This window comes from Balaenoptera physalus, assembly GCF_965194825.1.
Source record: "Balaenoptera physalus genome assembly, chromosome: 10".
Classification (NCBI taxonomy): Eukaryota; Metazoa; Chordata; class Mammalia; order Artiodactyla; family Balaenopteridae; genus Balaenoptera; species Balaenoptera physalus.
This window is the reverse complement of record NC_138889.1, coordinates 42825484-42847175: the sequence shown is the minus strand read 5'-3', so window position 1 is coordinate 42847175 and position 21692 is coordinate 42825484. Positions and strand designations below refer to the sequence as shown.

At 39.6% G+C, this 21692-nt stretch overlaps 1 protein-coding gene and 1 pseudogene across 2 annotated transcripts in view; both read left to right on the top strand.

Moving 5' to 3' along the window:
* The window catches only part of HEPHL1 (hephaestin like 1), a 108916-nt gene that overhangs the window by 52838 nt on the left and 34386 nt on the right, over nucleotides 1-21692 (top strand). The window contains exons 7-10 of the mRNA XM_082409877.1: nucleotides 2202-2341; nucleotides 2486-2617; nucleotides 4187-4398; nucleotides 7596-7746. Coding sequence (XP_082266003.1) covers nucleotides 2202-2341; nucleotides 2486-2617; nucleotides 4187-4398; nucleotides 7596-7746 — 635 coding nt within the window. The remainder of the gene's footprint in view (nucleotides 1-2201; nucleotides 2342-2485; nucleotides 2618-4186; nucleotides 4399-7595; nucleotides 7747-21692) is intronic.
* Nucleotides 11392-19862, top strand: LOC309636648 (induced myeloid leukemia cell differentiation protein Mcl-1 homolog pseudogene; annotated as a pseudogene). The gene has a single exon. The product of its transcript is annotated as an induced myeloid leukemia cell differentiation protein Mcl-1 homolog pseudogene (transcript).

Below are 21692 nucleotides of genomic sequence, written 5' to 3'. Positions count from 1 at the left end.
CGCTTACAATCCAGTAGCATGTATTATTTAATATTCAAAAATTTCCAAGATATTACTTCCTCTAAGCTGTGGTTTTTATGAATCTGAAGTGGCTCCTCCACTGTCTCTTTCCCTTTCTGCCAACTGAAGCAGAAGACTCTGAGGCTTTAGAACAGGGCAGTAATCCTCAACATTGTCAAGGTCATCAAAAATGAGGAAAGTATGAGAAATTGTCACAGCCAAGAAGAGCCTATGGAGACATGAAGACTAAATGTAATGCTGTATCCTGGCTTCCCATGGCCGTCCAGGCCCGCATCCCCAGCAAGAATCTATCCTATAATCCTTTTAATGTTTGAGGGAGTGTTTTAAAAATTGTCTTTGTGGTCAATAAGATACCCTTTGTTTCTTTCATTGTAAATTTAATTCATTCATTCATTCTTCCACCAAACCAATGCACTTGAGGCTTGCCTAAAGAATTTGTGTGGACCATATATGAAAAAGTCTTTGATACGAACATTCTCTATTAACCAGTATTTCTCCATAAACAAAATAATGAAAATTAACATTGAAAATTATTTCTTAGAAGCCTTCCAGAATTCAGAAGCTCCTTATAAAATATGAAATATTAAGCTATATTCAATCAATATTTAATGTAATATGTGACAGCACAATGTACTAAGTGACATAAGGGATGCAGGGAGGTCTAAAACAATGTTCCCAATCTCAGGTAGAGAAAGAAGCTGAATGCACAGGAGAAGAGAAGTGATTTTGCAAGTTACAAATAAGATTTAGGTGAGTTGTCCAGACGGTGAGTTCTCTGCCCATTCAGAGAGAGCTACGATAACCAGAAAGACTTCACAGAGGAAGTGGAACTTAAGTAGGGTCTTCAAGAATGGTAGAATTTATATAAGTGAATTGTAAAGAGAGGGAAATTTTAGATGCAGGGGTTAATGCAAAGCATCTGCCATAAAGCAGAGTGATTAGATCAGAGAGTGAATGACTGGTGTGGGGGATTTGCATGGGGAACGGGCACTTACATAGAGCAATGCAGAGAGAATTGGGGTAAACTGGATATCCATTGCAGAGGTCCTCCAATCACTTGAACTTTACTTGATTGGCAATTGGCAATTGGAAGCAACTGAAGATTTTGGAGCAGGTAAAATGACAATAAAAATTACTATTTTGAAGATTAATGTAGTAGTAGTGTGTATGCTGAGAAAAAAACTGAATGTATGGACACCAAGGGGGGAGAGCTGCGGGGGAGTGGGGTGGGATGAACTGGGAGATTGGGATTGACATATATACACTAAAATGCATAAAATAGATAGCTAATAAGAACCTGCTGTATAAAAAATTCAAAAAAAATAAAATGCGATTTTAAAAAAAGGTAAAAAAAAGAAAAAAAGAGTGAGCCAATGTGAGATAGAGGATGCTGTGTGCACAGTTAGGAGGTTTATATAATGGTCCAAGCACAAGGTGAGGAGGACATGCACGTACTGGGGTTGTGACCATGGGAAGGAAGGAAAGGAAAAGATGAAGAAATGAAGGTGAAGAAAAGGAAGGGTGCAAAATAAAAGGTTACAAAGTCAGGATGAACAAGATAAGGAGATGAGGCAGAAAAAGAAGACAAAGCCTGCACGTCTGCAAGAGTGATGGCACCACTGACAGAAATAGAATAGAGATAGTACTAATTGGAAGTTATATTATCGTATTTCACAACTTTGAAATTTGGTATTTCATGTATATAGTTTGCATGGTAACTCCACTGATAAAATTATTTGATTAACTAGACACTCCATTCCTTAATCATGCCAGATATCAGAGCATACTATATGCAGAGTCTATTCATATTGACATCAGCAAGAGATAGAGGGATGCTTATTCTGCAAAGAAACCAGTTAGCTCTTTGTTACTTTGTAGGACACCATTCTGGGACTCCAATATTGGTAATTAAGGAGTTTGCCTGTGCCTTCTTCAGTTGCTGGACCTCTGGGGAAGAAAGTACAATGGCTAAGAGAGAAATGAGCTTGAGCATCAAACAGCTTCTGAAGACTTTTAAGGCTGGTTGACTATTCCTGGGAACTTTGTTGAAGACTGTGCTATCTTTTCTGGAGATGTGGGTGGATAAATGGGCTAAAGGCAATACAGTAAAGCTCCATAATTAAGGCACTTGGTGGATATGCAGAGGTGTAATCTCAGCCAACTTCCTATTCTTTCCACAGTGACTCTGAGCTCTACTTCACACAAGGGGACAACAGAATAGGAGGAAAATATTGGAAGGCTCAGTATATAGAGTATGTTGATGCAACTTTTACTCGAAGAAAAAGACTCTCTGAGGCAGAAGCCCACCTTGGAATTCTTGGTACAGTGAAACCATCTGTCATGTTTTGAACAGGGGAAATGTTTTAGTAGGACATGCACACCTAACATGGAATGACTCTTCTCCTGCTCCTATCCACTTCTCTCTTTTCATCCCCTTATCCCTCCTTCTCTTAATATTTCTCAGGTCCCATCATCAAGGCAGAGGTGGGTGATACTCTGTTAGTGACCTTTGCTAACAAAGCCGACAAGGTCTACAGTATTTTGCCCCACGGTGTGATCTATGACAAGGCCTCTGATGCAGCCCCAAATGTAGATGGTAAGTCCCAGCCTCTGCCTTGGGAGGAAACAGGATGAGTGAGCAAAGGACTTGAAACTGGACAGACCTGGTTCAAATCCTGGTCCCTTTACTTACCAGCCCTGTGAGCTTGAGCAGCTATTTCAACTTTCTGAACCTTATTCTTCTCACCTATCAAATGCAGATAATGACACTCACCTCATAGGGCTTTGGGAAAGGACGGAGAGAATTTAGGACAGGGTCTGGCCCACAGTAGGTACTTAGGAAATGTTAATGCCTTTCCTTTTCCCTCAGTAATGTAATAAATCTCAAAGTGAGCTACTTTCACAGTCACCCCACTTCTCTAAGATGGAGAGCTTTTCTGCTGCATTTGGATGGGATCTGTGGCTGAAGGCTGAAAGGGAACTCTGATTTCCAATGTTTTGTTGAAATCAAAATCTTACACGTGGTCTTTACTTTGTCTCTATTGACAAATATTTATTTAAAACCAGTATTATGTGCTTACCATCATACACGACCTCTCCCAATCACAGAGTATGTAGCACAGGCTCTCTACATGTAAGAAAGGCAGCTTCTACCCAGTGGCTGCAGGAACTATCCTTCCATTCATGATACTGCTTTTGGGAAACTCCTGGTCGTGATGGAAGCCTTCCCCATCACTACAACAGACATCATGACTCCTGGGTTACTTACTTCTTCATGCCCAAGTATGAGGCCACTCACAGTCCAGAGCAGGTGATGGGGAGGGGACAGAGAAGGAAGGAACAGAGGGAGTATTCCCCCTCTCTACACCCACCCTCCACTGCCCCTGCCACAGAAACATTTCCTTGGTCAAAATGCTCACAATGACTTTTGTGTGTGTGCAGAAAGAACACTAGTGACAGTGCAAATGTCCACATTTTCTATTGTTTAACTCAGAAAACGTACTGGGCACCTTTTTGCAAAGCTCTGGACAAGATGCAGAAAGTCTCTGGCCTCAGTCTAGTTGGAGAGACTCAGTGTGTTCATTTGGCTATATAATGTGAGGGTTAAGTGCAAAGTCTTTGGAATCAGACAGCCCTGAATTTGAATCCCAGATCTGCCATTTATCAGCTTTGTTACCTTGGGCCTTCGCTTACCTCCTCTAACTTGTCGTTATTTGGGTTATTCCTAGTTCAACCTTCTAGATTTCAAACTCTTTAAAGATAGGTCTCTTGTTTAACTTTTTGGGGTGTCCTCTGCAAGGCCAAGTATAATATATTCCACATGGAAGGTACTCAATGATATTTTATGAATTTACATTTATATATTAATACATAAGTGGGCAATTATCGCTCTTCTAACATTTGCTAAGCCTGGTAGATGAATAAGAAGTAGTATCTGTGAAGATATTAAATGTAATCTGTGAAGAAGATAATCCTTTGATATAAGCTTCTATCTCATGAAACAGCAGATTGTAGCAGTGGCCTCCCTGGTAGGATACAGTGAAAACAACTGTCCTTCCACAAAGTACATCATCAGAGAGAGACACACCAGGGCTGGAAGACCCAGTGTGACAAGTTTAGTGTTCTTGGCTGTTGCTTTGAATAACTGTTTCATTTATCTCCTCAGGATTTCTGAAGCCAGGGGCACACGTTAAGCCAGGTGAAACTTTCACATACAGGTGGATGGTGCCTGAAAGCGTAAGCCCAACAGCTGATGATCCCCCCTGTCTGACCTATCTTTACTTCTCAGCTGTTGAGCCAATCAAGGACACCAGCTCCGGCCTTGTAGGGCCTTTGCTAGTCTGTAAAAAGGGCATTCTCAATGCTGATGGGACACAGGTAGGCCATCAAAGGTCACCAAGTTCTTCTCAGGGTTGTATGTGAGAGAGATCAGTAATATGGATAGGGAGTAAATATTAATAAAGAGTCAGTTACAAAAAGTGATTTTTCCTCATTGCTCTTCAAATTGACTTCTACGAAATGAGGATTTTATATTATTTTGTTTTTCCTTAATTTAAGATCTGAATTTTAATTTAAGATAATTTTAATGTAATTAAAATTTTAATTTTCAGATTTTAAATGTAAATTCAAGATCTGAAAGTTACAGATGCCCACCTAGAAAACCAGGATTTCTGCTTATTGTGGCTGGAATTTGGTGGGTCTCTTTCCCTGTGCATTGCTTTGATTCTAGAAGTTTCAGAGATCTATATGAAATGCAAATTGGGAACTTTTTGGTGGGCAAGTTTTCTCAAACTTGGCCACACATTGGAATCACCTGGGGGGACCTTTTAAACATCCTTTATTCAGGTGTTCCAGACCAATTAAATCAGAATCTCCAGGTGACTCCTATGTGCAACCAAGTTTGAGAACCCCTGTAGCTCACCACTATAATCTGGAAATTAGTCACTATGACCGAAGGAACAAGAAAGCAAGTAGATTGTTTCTTGCAAGTCCCAACTTAGAAGTTTCGATTAAGCCACGCTGATTAGTGTGGCAAAGCATAGCATTTCAAGCTATGTCTGCATGATATTAAACACATTGATGAAAAGAGGAAAAGCCAGCCATTTAACCATTTTAAATTACTTTACCAATCAGAAATAGCAAGCTATTTATTTAAATGGTATATTTTGTAATATTTGTCATTAATCCTAGTTCTGTAGAGAAAAAGAACAATTAGGATGTGTATATAGATAGAAAGAAAACTATTATAAGGAGTTGGCCCACATGACTATGGAGGATGACAAGTTTCAAGATCTGCAGGGTGAGTCACAGCAAGAGACCCAGGAGACCCAAAAGGCCAGCAGGCTCAAGACCCAGGAGGAGCCTGTGTTTAAGTTTGAGTCCAAAGGCAGGAAAAAGCTGTTGTTCCAGTTCAAAGGCAGGAGGAATCCCCATTTACCTGTGAGAGGGTCAGACTTTTTGTTGTTCTGCTAAGGCCTTCAACTGATTGGATAAGGCCCACCCACATTAAGGAGGGCAATCTACTTTACTCAGTCTACTGAATCAAATGTTAATCTCATCCAAGCACACCCTCATGGAAACAGCTAGAATAAGGTTTGACTAAATATCTGGGCACCCTATAGCCCAGTCAAGTTGGCACATAAAATTAATCATTACACAGGGTCCTATCACCTACCTTCTAACCTTCTCCTGGGCTAATATCCCACTTTTATAGACCCAGTTACATTCCAAATAACTCTCAGATGATGAGGTTCTTCAACTGAACTCCTTTCAATGGTTCCTTCTCATCTTGTGTACAATTGCAATCACAGTTAATAACAGTTAACATTGAATACTTAGTATTTGCCAGATGTTGTGTTGAGTGTTTTACCTATAGTATCTAATTTACCTTCCAAAAAAACATGAAGTAGGGACTACTCATATCCTCAGTTTGCAAATGAGGGAATTAGGCTTAGAGAAGACAAGTCATTTGTCCCAGTTTTCACAGCATTTAAGCAGAATGGCACTAGAACCCAAGATCTTTTAAAATATATTTGACCCCTTGTCCCCCCTCCGAGTTTTTTATATTGTATTTTGAAAAATTTTAAGCCTATATTGTTTCTTTCCTTAGCCAATGATCTTAAATTATTGCCTTCTAAAACACCATGTGATAAAAGCAGTAAGTGTACATAAGGTATAGTAAGAACATAAAGCAAAGAATACCCTAACTTCAATGAAGAGTTAAAGCTTCACAGGGGTGGGACAGCTAAGCTGACCCTTGAAGTTGGATTACAGTGGGAGACCATCAAAGTTGAGGGGGTACACGCATAAAGGACAGAGGCTTGCTGAACATAGCAAGTTCAGATTGCTGCAAGGATCTTGGTCTTACTTCAGTCCAAGTGCCAGGAGGGAAGGGCTGAGAGATGAGGCTGAACAGGTAGGCAGGGACTGATCACTGTGAGTTTAGATTGTATTCCCCAGATTAAGTAGAGAGATATGATCAGATGGCACTGCTGAGGATCCCTCTGGAGCAGGCAGCAGGATGAAGGGTAGATTGGAAGGGAGCACATTAGAGATGGGAAGATGGTTGAGGGACAGAAAATACAGTTACCTCTCTGGTTCAGCTTTAAATAAAAGTAGATTTCAGCAGTTCAAGATGCTGTTTGGTCAGACAGGCTCAAAAAAGACGGATTAGGAATATACACAGTGGGAAGTAATCCCTGAATATCAACTCAAATTAACATAACATAGCGAAGTCTATGGGTTACGTGAATTCATTATTTCACTCAAAAACACCTATTGAGCGCCTACGTTTCCAGTCATTTTTGTTGGAGCTGGGGATACAGAGAGGGACCTAAAACTTCCCTACTCTCACAAAGCCTACATTGCAGTGGGGCAACATCAAAAAATATAAGTGCATAATTAAAATATAATTTCAGGTGGAGATAAGTGCTATGAAGAAAAGTAAAGTGTGGTAGAGTAAACTGAGTGAGTTTGCAGGCAGGATGGAAAATGAGTGACTGTTTTGTATAGGGTGGTCAGGGAAGGGCACTCTGAGGAGGTGATGTCTGTGTAGGGAATGGAACAGAATAAAGGATTGAGCCAGGCAAGACCTAGGAGAACCTTCTATACAATGGGAACAGCACACACAAAGGCCCTGAGGCATGAATGAAGTTGGTGTGTTCACAGAAGAGCAAAAGGCCAGGGTAGCTGGAATAAGTTAGGGGGTGATACATGGAGATGAGGCCAGAGAGAGAGAGGCCGAGGCCAGGACTTGGAGTCTAGGGTAAGGAAAATAAGACAGTGATGACCAGCCTGAAAATAGGAGTACCACAGGGAAGGAAAGCTTCTGAGCAACGACTTATTTCCTCTAAGGAGGTCACATGGACAGGGAGAAGGATATAATGAGGAAGATGAATTTGTTGGGTGTAGAATGAATTTATCAGAAACCTGATTTACAAAATGACCTAGTAAATCTATGGCTGACATTGACCCTAATTTACTTTGTGTTACTTTGTGTTAACTTTGAAAGTGAAGTAGAGCTAAGAAGTCCTCCAAGCTGTACTTTAATACATTCATTTCTTTCTTCTCTATAGAAAGGAATAGACAAGGAATTTTACCTATTATTCACAGTCTTTGATGAGAATCTGAGCAGGTATCTTGATGAAAATATTCAGAAGTTTACCTGGCGTCCCTTCAGTGTTGACAAGGACGACAAAGAGTTTGTGAAGTCCAACCAAATGCATGGTATGAAAAATGTTTTTCCCTCCTGTAAAGGAAAGTCATAATTGCATTTGAAGTGAAAATGTTTGGAATGCTTTAACTATCTTAAGTTTGGTTTCTTGGGTATTGTTCTTGGTCATGATGAAAATATTTCATGGCTTCAGACTCACAAGGTATGGTGAAACCTCCCTATCTCGAGAGATGTGAAACTTAATACTTCTAAAGCACTTTATCAGCCTTAGATAAAGCAATACAAAATTTGAACTAGCAAAGATCCCAGTACATCATAAATGTAGAAAATTACTGACAAAATGCCCTCCCTTGGGTTTGCAATAATGTCATTAAGTCTGATAATCCAGGTGATAATTGGAAATAATTATTATCCAGCAAGGCATCTCTTATCAAGTTGTATGTATGACTACCTAATGTGTTAATTTGTAAAACATTAGCCACTCCTATCCAAGATCTTCATGTAGGAGAAATTAGTTAATTATCCTTCTCTGTCTCTTTTACATCAGTTGTTAACAATAGAAAACCCACATTGTAATTGGTGTGAGTAACATGGGATTCTTGTTAGTCTTGGAGAGATTACCCAAGGTGGCAGAGTAATGCACAAGAGTCCAAACTCAAATGGCCACCAGAGTGTGGAGTCAACAAAAAAGCCTAGAGGGAAGGGATCAAGACGGTGGAGTAGGAGGATGTGGAACTCATCTCCTCCCACTAACACATCAAAAACACATCTACATGACATGATACTATACATAGAGAATCCTAAAGATGGTACCAGAAAACTACTAGAGCTTATCAATGAATTTGGTAAAGTAGCAGGATAAAAAATTAATGCACAGAAATCTCTAGCATTCCTATACACTAATGATGAAAAATCTGAAAGTGAAATTAAGAAAACACTCCCATTTACCATTGCAACAAAAAGAATAAAATATCTAGGAATAAACCTATCTAAGGAGACAAAAGACCTGTACGCAGAAAATTATAAGACACTGATGAAAGAAATTAAAGATGATACAAATAGATGGAGAGATATACACATTCTTGGATTGGAAGAATCAACATTGTGAAAATGACTCTACTACCCAAAGCAATCTACAGATTCAAGGCAATCCCTATCAAACTACCACTGGCATTTTTCACAGAACTAGAACAAAAAATTTCACAATTGGTATGGAAACAAAAAAGACCCTGAATAGCCAAAGCAATCTTGAGAAAGAAAAACGGAGCTGGCGGAATCAGGCTCCCTGACTTCAGACTATACTACAAAGCTACAGTAATCAAGACAGTATGGTACTGGCACAAAAAAAAAATGTATCAATGGAACAGGATAGAAAGCCCAGAGGTAAACCCATGCACATATGGTCACCTTATCTTTGATAAAGGAGGCAAGAATACACAGTGGAGAAAAGACAGCCTCTTCAATAAGTGGTGCTGGGAAAACTGGACAGCTACATGTAAAAGAATGAAATTACAACACTGCCTAACACAATATGCAAAAATAAACTCAAAATGGATTAAAGACCTAAATGTAAGGCCAGACACTATCAAACTCTTAGAGGAAAACATAGGCAGAACACTCTATGACATACATCACAGCAAGATTCTTTTTGAGCCAGCTCCCAGAGAAATGGAAATAAGAACACAAATAAACAAATGGGACCTAATGAAACTTAAAAGCTTTTGCACAGCAAAGGAAACCATAAACAAGACGAAAAGACAGCCCTCAGAATGGGAGAAAATATTTGTAAGTGAAGCAACTGACAAAGGATTAATCTCCAAAATTTACAAGCAGCTCATGCAGCTCAATATGAAAAAAACAAACAACTCAATCCAAAAGTGGGCAGAAGACCTAAATAGACATTTCTCCAAAGAAGATATACAGATTGCCAACAAACACATGAAAGGATGCTCAACATCATTAACCATTACAGAAATGCAAGGCAAAACTACAATGAGATATCATCTCACACCAGTCAGAATGGGCATCATCGAAAAATCTACAAACAATAAATGCTGGAGAGGGTGTGGAGAAAAGGGAACCCTCTTGCACTGTGTGTGGGAATGTAAATTGATACAGCCACTATGGAGAACAGTATGGAGGTTCCTTAAAAACTAAAAATAGAACTACCATACGACCCAGCAATCCCACTACTGGGCATATACCCTGAGAAAACCATAATTCAAAGAGTCACGTACCACAATGTACATTGCAGCTCTATTTACAATAGCCAGGACATGGAAGCAACCAAAGTGTCCATCAACAGATGAATGGATAAAGAAGATGTGGTACATATATACAATGGAATATTACTCAGCCATAAAAAGAAATGAAAATTAGTTATTTGTAGTCAGGTGGCTAGACCTAGAATCTGTCATATAGAGTGAAATAAGTCAGAAAGAGAAAAACAAAAACTGTATGCTAACACGTAAATATGGAATCTAAGAAAAAATAAAAAGGTCATGAAGAACCTAAGGGCAAGATGGGAATAAAGATGCAGACCTACTAGTGAATGGACTTGAGGATATGGGGAGGGGTAAGGGTAAGCTGGGACAAAGTGAGAGAGTGGCATGGACATATATACACTACCAAATGTAAAATAGATAGCTAGTGGGAGATCAGCTCGGTGCTTTGTGACCACCTAGAGGGGTGGGACAGGGAGGGTGGGAGGGAGGGAGACGCAAGAGGGAAGAGCTATGGGGATATATGTATATGTATAACTGATTCACTTTGTTATAAAGCAGAAACTAACACACCATTGTAAAGCAATTATATTCCAATTAAGATGTTAAAAGAAAAAAAACTGGGCTTGACAGCTAAAGAGGAATAATTATAATTTAAATAAAAATAAAAACTGTAGACATGTATTTTTGTGACTACAATTTCATAGAAACTCACTTTCATGACTATGGACTTTATAAACTATAATTTAAAAAAGTGACTACAATTACATTTGCATAAAATATCATGAATGAATAAAAACCAAAAAAAACACATCTACATGTGGAACAATTCTCACTGAAAACTAACTGAAGTCTGGCAGAAAGACTCGTATGCAACCAAGGAGAAAAGAAAGATCTAATGGGATGTGTATGAAGGGAAGAGAATCAATCAGGTAGGGAACTGCGCCCCTGGGAGGGGACTCAGAAGAAGAGGGAGATTACACAGGCAGAGATCCTCCCTGCCTCCCTGGGGAGTGAGTGTTTTGAGCCACATGTCGTGCACCTCAGTCCTGGGGTCCAATGCCAGGAAGATGAGTCCCTTAGACTGGTTGAAGGGCCAGTGGGACTAATAGGAAGGCTGAAGGAAGCCTGGGCTCCACTCTCGAGCAGCATGCACATGTTTGCTTACTCCTGAAACAAGGCAGAGAGGGAAGATTGAAACAGCATAGGCGGCTGGACAGCTTCCTGTGATTGCCCTGGCATGCGCCCCAGCCTGAACCTAGCAACTGCTACAGGCCTGCTTCCTTCATGACATAGCTCCACTGGGGTGACTGCTACTGTGGCCAAGGGGAGAGAGCTTGGCTGTGAGACACAAATGAGGCCAGACCTGAAGCAGTGTCTGAGCAGGGCAGTGGCAGCCATTTCTGGTGCGTACGTAGGCAGTGCACCAGAAGCAGTCCCAATATCTGAGTACAGCTGAACTGCCACAGCCTGGGCCTCAACCCATGCCAAGTGCCTGCTCCAACCCCTTTTGCTCCAGCACAGCTTCCCTCTGAGCTGAGGGTGCCAGTGCTGGGAGTAGGGAGAGCACACACTTGAAGGGATGGAGCAAACTCAGACCTGACTCTCAGGGCTTCTGCTCCAGCAACTTGGACCTGTCCCTGCCCCTGATAGGGTGGTGACAGCCACTAAGCAGAGAGGAAACCTTGTCTCACACCTGGCTCTGGCCCTAGCCCATCTATCTCCAGCCCCACCTCCTACCAAGGTGATAGCTGCCAGCACACCCTGGGGAAAGACATAACTTGTGCTCATGTCAGATCCAGCTCTCCCATAAAAACCACTGGGCACATGCGGACTGTAAAAGAATGCTCCCACATAAGGACACCCCTTCTAGATCACAGTAGGTAACTGTTTCACCTACTTTCATAGTCAGATAAAGTTAAGCAAAATGAGAAAACAAAGGAATTTGTTTTAATTGAAAGAGCAAGAGAAAACCCCTGAAAACACAACTAATAAAACAAATTACCAGATAAAATGCTCAAAGCAATAGTAATAAGAATGCTGGCTGAATTAGGGGAAAGAATATATGAACACAGTGAGAATTTTAACAAGAAACTAGAAAATATAAAAAAGAACCAGTCAGAAATGAAGAATAAAATAACTGAAATGAAAACACACAAGAAGGAATTAACAGCAGACTAGGTGATACAAAAGAACACATAAGTGATCTGGAAGAAAAAATAAAGGAAATCACCCATTCAGAACAGCAAAAAGAAAAACAAATTTTAAAAGTGAGAACAGTTTAAGGGGTCTCTAGGTCAACATCAAATGTACCAACATTCACATTATAGGGGTCCCAGAAGGAGGAGAGACAGAAAAGGATCAAAAATGTATTTGATGAAATTATGGCTGAAAACTTCCAAAACAGATATCCAGATACAAGAAGCACAGGGTGTCCCAGACAAGATGAAGCCAAACAGACCCACACGAAGACATGTCATAATTAAAATGGCAAAAGTTAAAGAGCAAATTCTAAAGGCAGCAAGCAAAAAACAAAGAGTCATATACAAGCGAACCCTTGTAAGGCTATCAGCTGATATTTCTGCAGAAACATTGCAGAACAGAAGGGAGTGTCATGATATATTCAAAGTACTGCAAGGGAAATACCTGCAACCTAGGATATTGTACCCAGCAAGATTATCATTTAAAATAGAAAGAGAGTTAAAGAACTTCTCAGACAAGCAAACACTAAAGGAGTTCATCGATACTAAACCTACTCTAAAAGAAATGTTAACGGTTCTTCTCTAAGTGGAAAAGAAAAGGCTATAACAAGAAGTAGGAATCTATAGGAAAGAAAAAATTCCACTACTAAAGGCAAATATAGGGTAAAGGCTGAGGATCAATCACTTAAATAAGCTTGTAGAAAGATTAAAAGAAAAAAATTGTAATATCAAATATAACTACAGTACTCAGTAAAGAAAGAAACATGAAGATATAAAATATAACATCAAAAACACAAAATGTGTGGGAGGGGAGTAAAACATGTAGATCTTTCAGAATGTGTTTGAACTTAAATGACTATCAGTTTAAAACAAGTAGATATAGGTCATCATATATGATCCCATGGTAACCACGAATCAAAAACCTACAACAGATACACAAAAACTAGAGAGAAAGGAACACACAAACGTACCACTAAAGAAAATCATCAAACCACAAGTGAAGAAACTAAAAGAAGAAGAACTACAAAAACAACTGGAACACAAGTAACAAAATGGCAATAAGTACATATCTATCAATAATCATTTTAAATGTTAATGGACTAAATACTCCAATCAAAAGACATAGGGTGGACTGGCCCTAAAACCATGCTCTAGGAGCGCCTCTCTCAGTTGTTACTTCCGCTCTTCAAGATAGGAGTCGGGGCGTCCCCCATTTTTCTCAGGAAGCGGAAGCGGCGGTTTGAGATGCTCGGCCTCAAGAGAAACACAGTAATCGGACTCAAACTCTACTGGGGGGGGACCGGATTGGGACCAGGTCGCGGCAGCGGCTCCTCTCCTCCGGGGAGGCAGCTTTTGGCTGCGGGAAAGGAGGCCACGGCCCGGCGGGAGGTAGGAGGAGGGGAAGATGGCACGGTGCCCCCCAACCCCCTCACCCTCACCCCCTCCACCCCCTCCACCCCCCTCCACCCCTCCACCCCCTCCACCCCGGCCACTCTCGCGCCCGACGCCCGGAGGGTCACGCGGCCCTCACCCATTGGCGCCGAAGGCCCTGACATCACCACGACCCCCGCCAGGCTGCTATTCTTCGCACCCACCCGCCGTGCCTCGCCGCCTGAGGAGATGGAATCCTTGGCCTCCGATGCCATCATGTAGCCCGAAGACGAGCTGGACAGGTGGGAGCCGGAGCCTCTGGGGAAGTGACTGGCTGTCCTGCCTTTGCTGGAGTTGGTCGGCGAGGCCAGTAACAGCCCCAGCACGGACGGCTCACTCCCCTCGATGCCGCCCCCAGCAGAGGAGGAGGAGGAGGACGAGTTGTACCGGCAGTCCCTGGAGATTATCTCTCGATACCTCCGGGAGCAGGCAACCGGCGCCAAGGACGTGAAGCCACTGGGCGGGTCAGGTGCCGCCAGCTGGAAGGCGTTAGAGACCGTGCAACGGGTCGGGGACGGTGTGCAACACAGCCACGAGACGGCCTTCCAAGGCATGCTTCAGAAACTGGACATCAAAAACGAAGACGATGTCAAATCTTTGTCTCGAGTGATGGTCCATGTTTTCAGTGACGGAGTTACAAACTGGGGCAGGATTGTGACTCTTCTTTCTTTTGGTGCCTTTGTGGCCAAACACTTGAAGAGTATAAACCAAGAAATCTGCATCGAACCATTAGCAGAAAGCATCACAGATGTTCTCGTAAGGACAAAACAAGACTGGCTAGTCAAACAAAGAGGCTGGGATGGGTTTGTGGACTTCTTCCATGGAGAGGACCTAGCAAACGGCCTCAGAAGTGTGCTGCTGGCTTTTGCAGGTGTTGCTGGAGTAGGAGCTGGTTTGGCGTATCTAATACGATAGCCTTTTAAGTGCAATAATTGTCTCTTGACCAACTCCAGCCACCAAAGCCACATACGCCTGCTGTGAAATCAGATGTATTTATGAAGTTGGACTTCAGGCTGTGCAGGCCATAACCTCCAAGAGTTCTACTCTAGCAATGGAGAAAAGCAAGTGGCAGGAGGCTTATGGCTAACAGGAATAAATACATGGGAAAAGTAGTCCCCCTTGAAGAGTCACTGTCTGAAAGAAGTGAAAGAAGCAGAGTTCAGTTTCAGCAACAGGCAAACTTTGGGAGGCCACAGAGGAGGACTTTTAGATTTAGTGAAGATGGTAGGGTGGAGAGACTAATTACTTGCCTAGAACAGGAAAGTGGCCAGTAGCCAGGCTAGTCATAGAGTTCATTAAATATGCCCACTGAATCCATTAACTTCTATAGTGTTAAAATAGAAACACTAACAACGCTAGTGGCATGTGTAAAATGGATTTAAGCTACAAGTAATAGAACCTATGACTAGAAGCCTCAACACTGTACCACAGAGTGTGAAGGGAAGCTTTATCCTCTATAATTAGCTTTCCTAGATGTGCTTCTTGAATAGAAAGTCCAATGCTCAGGATGTTTATACCTGTTCTACTTTGGCTTGGTTTGAGTGATTCCTAGTTTATTCGCCTAGTGCTATGGCCAAGAATACTTGACTTAAGGCTCAATTACAAATCTGGAATATTCTGTTTTTATGACAAAAACTTGTATTCGTCTGTAAAAATTGTATATATTTTTACAGAACATCTGTTTGAAATGTAAAGGGAGAAAAATCTGAAATTACATTAATTTTTTCATACCCTTTTGAAATTTACAACTTCTGTAGTTAGGAACCTGCTTCTTATAGCTTTTCTATTCTAAATTTTGTGCTAGTCAGTTCTAGATTGTATACAGAACCAACTGATGTAATTGTATGCAACCTGGTTGTAGTACAACAATTCTGATTCATAACTATGCAGGCTTTAATTTTCCTATCTGATTTTGGTAAGTATTTCTTAAATAGCTGTTTGGGGTTTTTTTTGTTTTTTTGACCTGGGACTGAGAAATTGAGGAATGGAAATTAATCCTTTCACTTTGTTACATGTGGGTTTTCAATAATTGAGTCAAGGTTTTAAGGTTTTATTGGGGGGCAGGGCACATGGTTTGATGACTTACAAATAATGGGCTCTGATTGGGCAGCTACTCATTTGAGTTCCTTCCATTTGACTTAATTTAACTGGTGAAATTTAAACTGAGTTCATGAGCTCATCTTCAAAGCTTTTGCTAAAAGATTTTCAGCTGTTCCAAATGGGACTTATTAGAAGTATGTATAAAAAGATCACATCGGGTGGATGAGAGACATTTGATCCCTTGTTTGCTTAATAAATTGTACAATGATGGCTTGGAAAAGCAGGCTATAGTCTAACCATGGTGCTATTACTAGGCTTGCTTGTTAAACACAGGCCTAAGCCTAGTGAGTTAATAAAACGAATACTTATTTCATTTCTATTAATGATTCTCAAACTTTGTTTCAAATTTTTGCATTGGCATCTCTACAGACTTTAGACTTGATGTTTTATCAAACTTACTGTTTATTTCCTATCCTTCCTTGAAATATTTGCTGCTTGTTCAGCTCCCTCTACAGATATTTATAGTTCTTACAAATTTACCTTGCCATCCCTGAACTCATACTAGCCCTTTTAGTTTTTGGCACTAGGAACCTAAGTGACCACCCAAGGAGTCCACAGACCTTCATCCTTCTTGAATTTTATCCTTAGGAGGTGGCAGTACAATGGGTGCTGACAGTAACAGTGATGAGGTGAGAAGAGTCCCTTTTCCTTGGACTAGTATCTTATTGGTTGTTGCTTAATCCTGTCTTTGGGGAGAAATTTTCAAAATCCCCTTAGGGATTTTCAGAGGAGGGGACGGTATCTTAGGTGACTTTCTCTAGGTTCTTTTGCATTTGAATATGCTCACTTAAACTTATAGAAATTGATGGGCTCTGTTAAACCTCAGAGTTATATAAAAGCTACTAGTAAACTGAAGAAAACTTTTATAGTGGAACCAGGGTCATTTTGAAACCTTCAGCTTCTGAACCTGACCTTTAGTATGTGGACTCCAGACAAAAATAGGCACGAATAAAATGACTAAGAATGTAATAAGGGAACAGTTGCCCTGCCCACTCATCTCCAAGCCTTAAGATCATCTAGCTAGAGCTATTTTTATCTGTGTATTTATCATTCTTGATCATAAACCACCTATTTATATCATGTCTATCTCTAAGGACCTAAAAGCACTTTATATAGTTAATTAATCTTAAGATCTAGTTGAGGTGACTAAAAAGGCCTGTCTCCCCATAGCCAGTTGTGGAAATAAGCACAGAGCTCTAGATTGATGGAGTTTAGGGGCCCCACTTCCCAATTACTAGGTGTGACTGGTGAAATGTAGATGAGAATCTTCAATTGCTATTTTCGGTCAGAGGCTGTGAGGGCTTAGGGAGCCCAAGTGCTTTGGGGCAGGGTGGGTGATTCTTTAGGGAGAAGAGGCACATGTTTTAAGTGCTGACTAGCTGCATAGTTCAGGCAAATCCTCCAAAATAGAAAGGGAGGGGCTGCTTGGAAAGATGGCTCTTTCAGCAACTTCTGTCTGTCTAATGCTTCTCTCAGGGAAAACCCTGCAGTCCTCTAGTGTCATCTGTGTACATTCTATTGGGGATGAACACCTTGGTTCTGGTTAAAACAGCTGATGCTGTTGACAGCTGTGCCAGGAAGGGTTAGGACCAACTACAAACTAATGTGGGCTGTAAAATGTAGTGTGTTTCCCTAACTACCTGTTTTCCCTGAGATGAAAGTAAATCATTTATTCAAATGCAAAAAAAAAAAAAACATAGGGTGGATGACTGGATTAAAAAAGACTCATCTATATGCTGCTTACAAGAGACTCACTTCAGAGCTAAAGACACACACAGACTGTGAAAGTGAGGGGATAGAAAAAGGTATTCCAAGCAAATGGAAATCAAGAGAAATCCAGGCTAGCAATACTTACATCAGATAAAATAGACTTTAAAGACTGTTACAAAAGACAAAGAAGGACACTCCATAATGGAAAAGGAATCAATCCAAGAAGAAGATATAACAATTGTAAATATATATGCACCCAACATAAGAGCACCTAAATACATATGGCAAATATTAACAGACACAAAATGGAGAAATCAGCAGTAACACAATAATAGTAGAGGACTTTAATACCCCACTTACATCAATGGACAGATCATCCAGACAGAAAATCAATAAGAAAACACTGGCCTTAAATGACACATTAGATTATATGAACTTAATAGATATATATCGAACATTCCATCCGAGAGCTGCAGAATACACATTCTCTTCAAGTGCAAATGGAACATTCTCCAGGTTAGATCACATGCTAGGCCACTAAACAAGCCTCCATAAATTTAAGAAAATTGAAATCACATCAAGCACCTTTTCTGACGACAACTCTATAAGACTAGAAGTTAACCATGAGAAAAAACTGCAAAAAACACAACATGTGAAGGCTGAACAATATGCTACTAAACAACCAGTGCATCACTGAAGAAATCAAAGAGGAAATCAAAAAATACCTAGAGACAAATGCAAATGAAAACTTGAGAATCCAAAACCTATGGGATAGAGCAAAAACAGTTCTAAGAGAGTTTATAGCAATAAAAGTTTACCTCGGGAAAAAAGAAAAATCTCAAATAAACAACCTAAATTTACACTTAAAGGAAATAGAGAAAGAAGAACTAACAAAACTGAACGTTAGTAAAAGGCAAGAAATCATAAAGATAAGAGCAGACATAAGTGAAATAGAGACCCAAAAAAATTGAAAAGACAAATGAAACTAAACGTTGGTTCTTTGAAAAAATAAACAAAATTGATAAAACTTTAGCCAGACTCATCAAGAAAAAGCCAGAGGGAACCCAAATCAATAAAATCAGAAATGAAAAAGGAGAAGTTACAGCAGACACCATAGAAATACAGAGGATCATAAGAGACTACTACAAGCAACTATATGCCAATAAAATGGACAACCTGGAAGAAATGGACAAATTCTTAGACATGTACAATCTCCCAGGACTGAATCAGGAATAGAAAATATGAACAGACCAATTACCAGTAATGAAATTGAATCAGTAATTTTAAAACTCCCAACAAACAAAAGTCCAGGACCAGATGGCTTCACAGGGGAATTCTACCAAACATTTAGAGAAGAGTTAACACCTACCTTTTAAAACTATTCAAAATAACTTCAGAGTAAAGAATACTTCTGAACTCATTCTCTGAGGCCACCATCACCCTGATACCAAAACCAGACAAAGGCATCACAAAAAAGGAAAATTACAGGCCAATATCACTGATGAACATAGGTGAAAAAATCCTCAACTAAATTATTAGCAAACTGAATTCAACAATACATTAAAAGGATAATACACCATGATCAAGTGGAATTTATCTCAGGGATGCAAAGATTTTTCAATATCCACAAATCAATCAATGTGATATACCACATTAACAAACTGAAGAGTAAAAACGATATGATCATCTCAATAGATGCAGAAAAAGCTTTTGACAAAATTCAACACCCATTTATGATAAAAATTCTCCAGAAAGTTGTCATAGAGGGAACATACCTCAGCATAATAAAGGCCATATATGACAGCTCCACTCAATTCACAATTCACAATACTCAATTGTGAGAAGCTGAAAGCATTTCCTCTAAGATCAGGAACAAGACAATGATGCCCACTCTCACCACTTTTATTCAATAAAGTATTGGAAGTCCTAGTCACAGCAGTCAGAGAAGGAAAATAAATAAAAGGCATTCAAATTGGAAAGGAAGAAGTCAAAATGTCATTGTTTGCAGATGGCACGATACTATACTTAGAAAATCCTAAAATCCTAAAATCCTAAAGACATCACCAGAAAACTACCAGAGCTCATCAATGAATTCAGTAAAGTTGCAGAATACAAAATTAATATATAGAAATCTGTTGTGTTTATACACCCTAACAATGCATTATAAGAAAAAGAAATCAAGGAAACAATCTCATTTACCATCACATCAAAAACAGTAAAATACCTAGGAATAAACCTACCCCAGGAGGTAAAGGACCTGAACTCAGAAAACTGTGACACTGGTGAAAGAAATTGAAGACAACAAAAACAGATGGAAGGATACTGTGTTCCTGCATAGTAAGAATCAATATTGTTAAAATGACCATTCTACTCAAGGCAATCTACAGATTGCAATGCAATCCCTATAAAAATACCAAGGGTATTTTTCACAGAACTAGAACAAATAATTTTATTATTTTTTCTTTTATTCTAATTTAATTAATCACATTTTAAAAATTAATTTTTATTAGAATGTTGTGTTAGTTTCTGCTGTACAGCAAAGTGAAGCAATTATACATATACATATATCCACTATTTTTAGATTCTATTCCCATATAGGTCGTTACAGAGTATTGAGTAGAGTTCCCTGTGCTACACAGTACGTTTTTATCAGTTATCTATTTTATATATAGTAGTGTGTATATGTCAATCCCAATCTCCCAATTTATCCCTTCCTCCCTTTCCACCTTGGTAACCATAAGTTTGTTTTCTACATCTGTGACTCTATTTCTGTTTTGTAAATAGGTTCATTTGTACCATTTTTTTAGATTCCCCATATAAGTGAAATCGTATATTTGTCTTTGTCTGACATACTTTACTCAGTATGACAATATCTAGGTCCATCCATGTCACTGCAAATGGCATTATTTCCTTCTTTTTTATGGCTGAGTAATATTCCATTGTATATATGTACCACATCTTCTTTATCCATTCATCTGTCAATGGACATTTAAGTTGTTTCCATGACCTGGCTGTTGTAAATAGTGCTGCAATGAACTTTGGGGTGCATGTATCTATTTGAATTATGGTTTTCTCCGGATATATGCCCAGGAGTCACATTGCTGGGTCATATGGTAGCTCTATTTTTAGTTTTTTAAGGAACCTCCATACTGTTCTCCATAGTGGCTGTACCAATTTACATTTCCACCAACAGTGTAGGAGGGTTCCCTTTTCTTCACACCCTCTCCAGCATTTTTTATTGGTAGATTTCTTTGATGATGGCCATTCTGACCAGTGTGAGGTGATATCTCATTGTAGTTTTGCTTTGCATTTCTCTAATAATTAGTGATGTTGAGCATAGAACAAATAATTTTAAAATTTGTATGGAAACACAAAAGACCCCAAATAGCCAAGACAATCTCAAGAAAGAACAGAACTGGAGGATTCACGCCCCTGACTTCAGACAATATACAAAGCTATAGTAATCAAAACAGTCTGGTACTGGCACAAAAACAGACACATAGATCCACAGAAGAGAATAGTGAGCCCAGAAATGAACCCACATATTTATGGTCAATTACTCTATGACAAAAGAGGCAAGACTATACAACGGAGAGAAGACAGTCTCTTCAATAAGTGGTGCTGGGAAAACTGGGCAGCTACATGTAAAGGAACGAAATTAGAACATTCTATAACACCATATATGAAAATAAAATTAAGATAGATTGGAGATCTAAATGTAAGACTGGATACAATGAAACTCCTAGAGAAAAACATTGGCAGAACACTCTTTGACATAAATCCCAACAATAGTTCTTTGGATCTGCCTCCTAAATTAAAGGAAATAAAAGCAAAACTAAACAAATTGGATCTAACTAAACGTAAAAGCTTTTGCACAGCAAAGGAAAAACCATCAATAAAATGAAAAGACAACCTACTGAATGGGAGAAACTATTTGCAAATGATATGCCTGATAAGGGATTAATAGCCAACATATATAAACAGCTTGTACAACTCAAAATCAAGGAAACAAACAACCTGATTAAAAATGGGCAGAAGAACTGAGTAGACACTTTTCCAAAGAGGAAATGCAGATGGCCAACAGGCACATGAAAAGATGCTCAACGTTGCTAGTCATCTGAGGAATGCAAATCAAAACCACAATGAAATATCACCTCACACCTGTCAGAACAGCTATTATCAAAAAGAACACAAATAGCAAATGTTGGCAAGGATGTGGGGAAAAGGGAACCCTCCTACACAGTTGGTGGGAATGTAAATTGGTACAGCCACTGTGGAAAACACTATGGAAGTGTCTCAAAAAACTAAAAATAGAACTACCATATGACCCAGTAA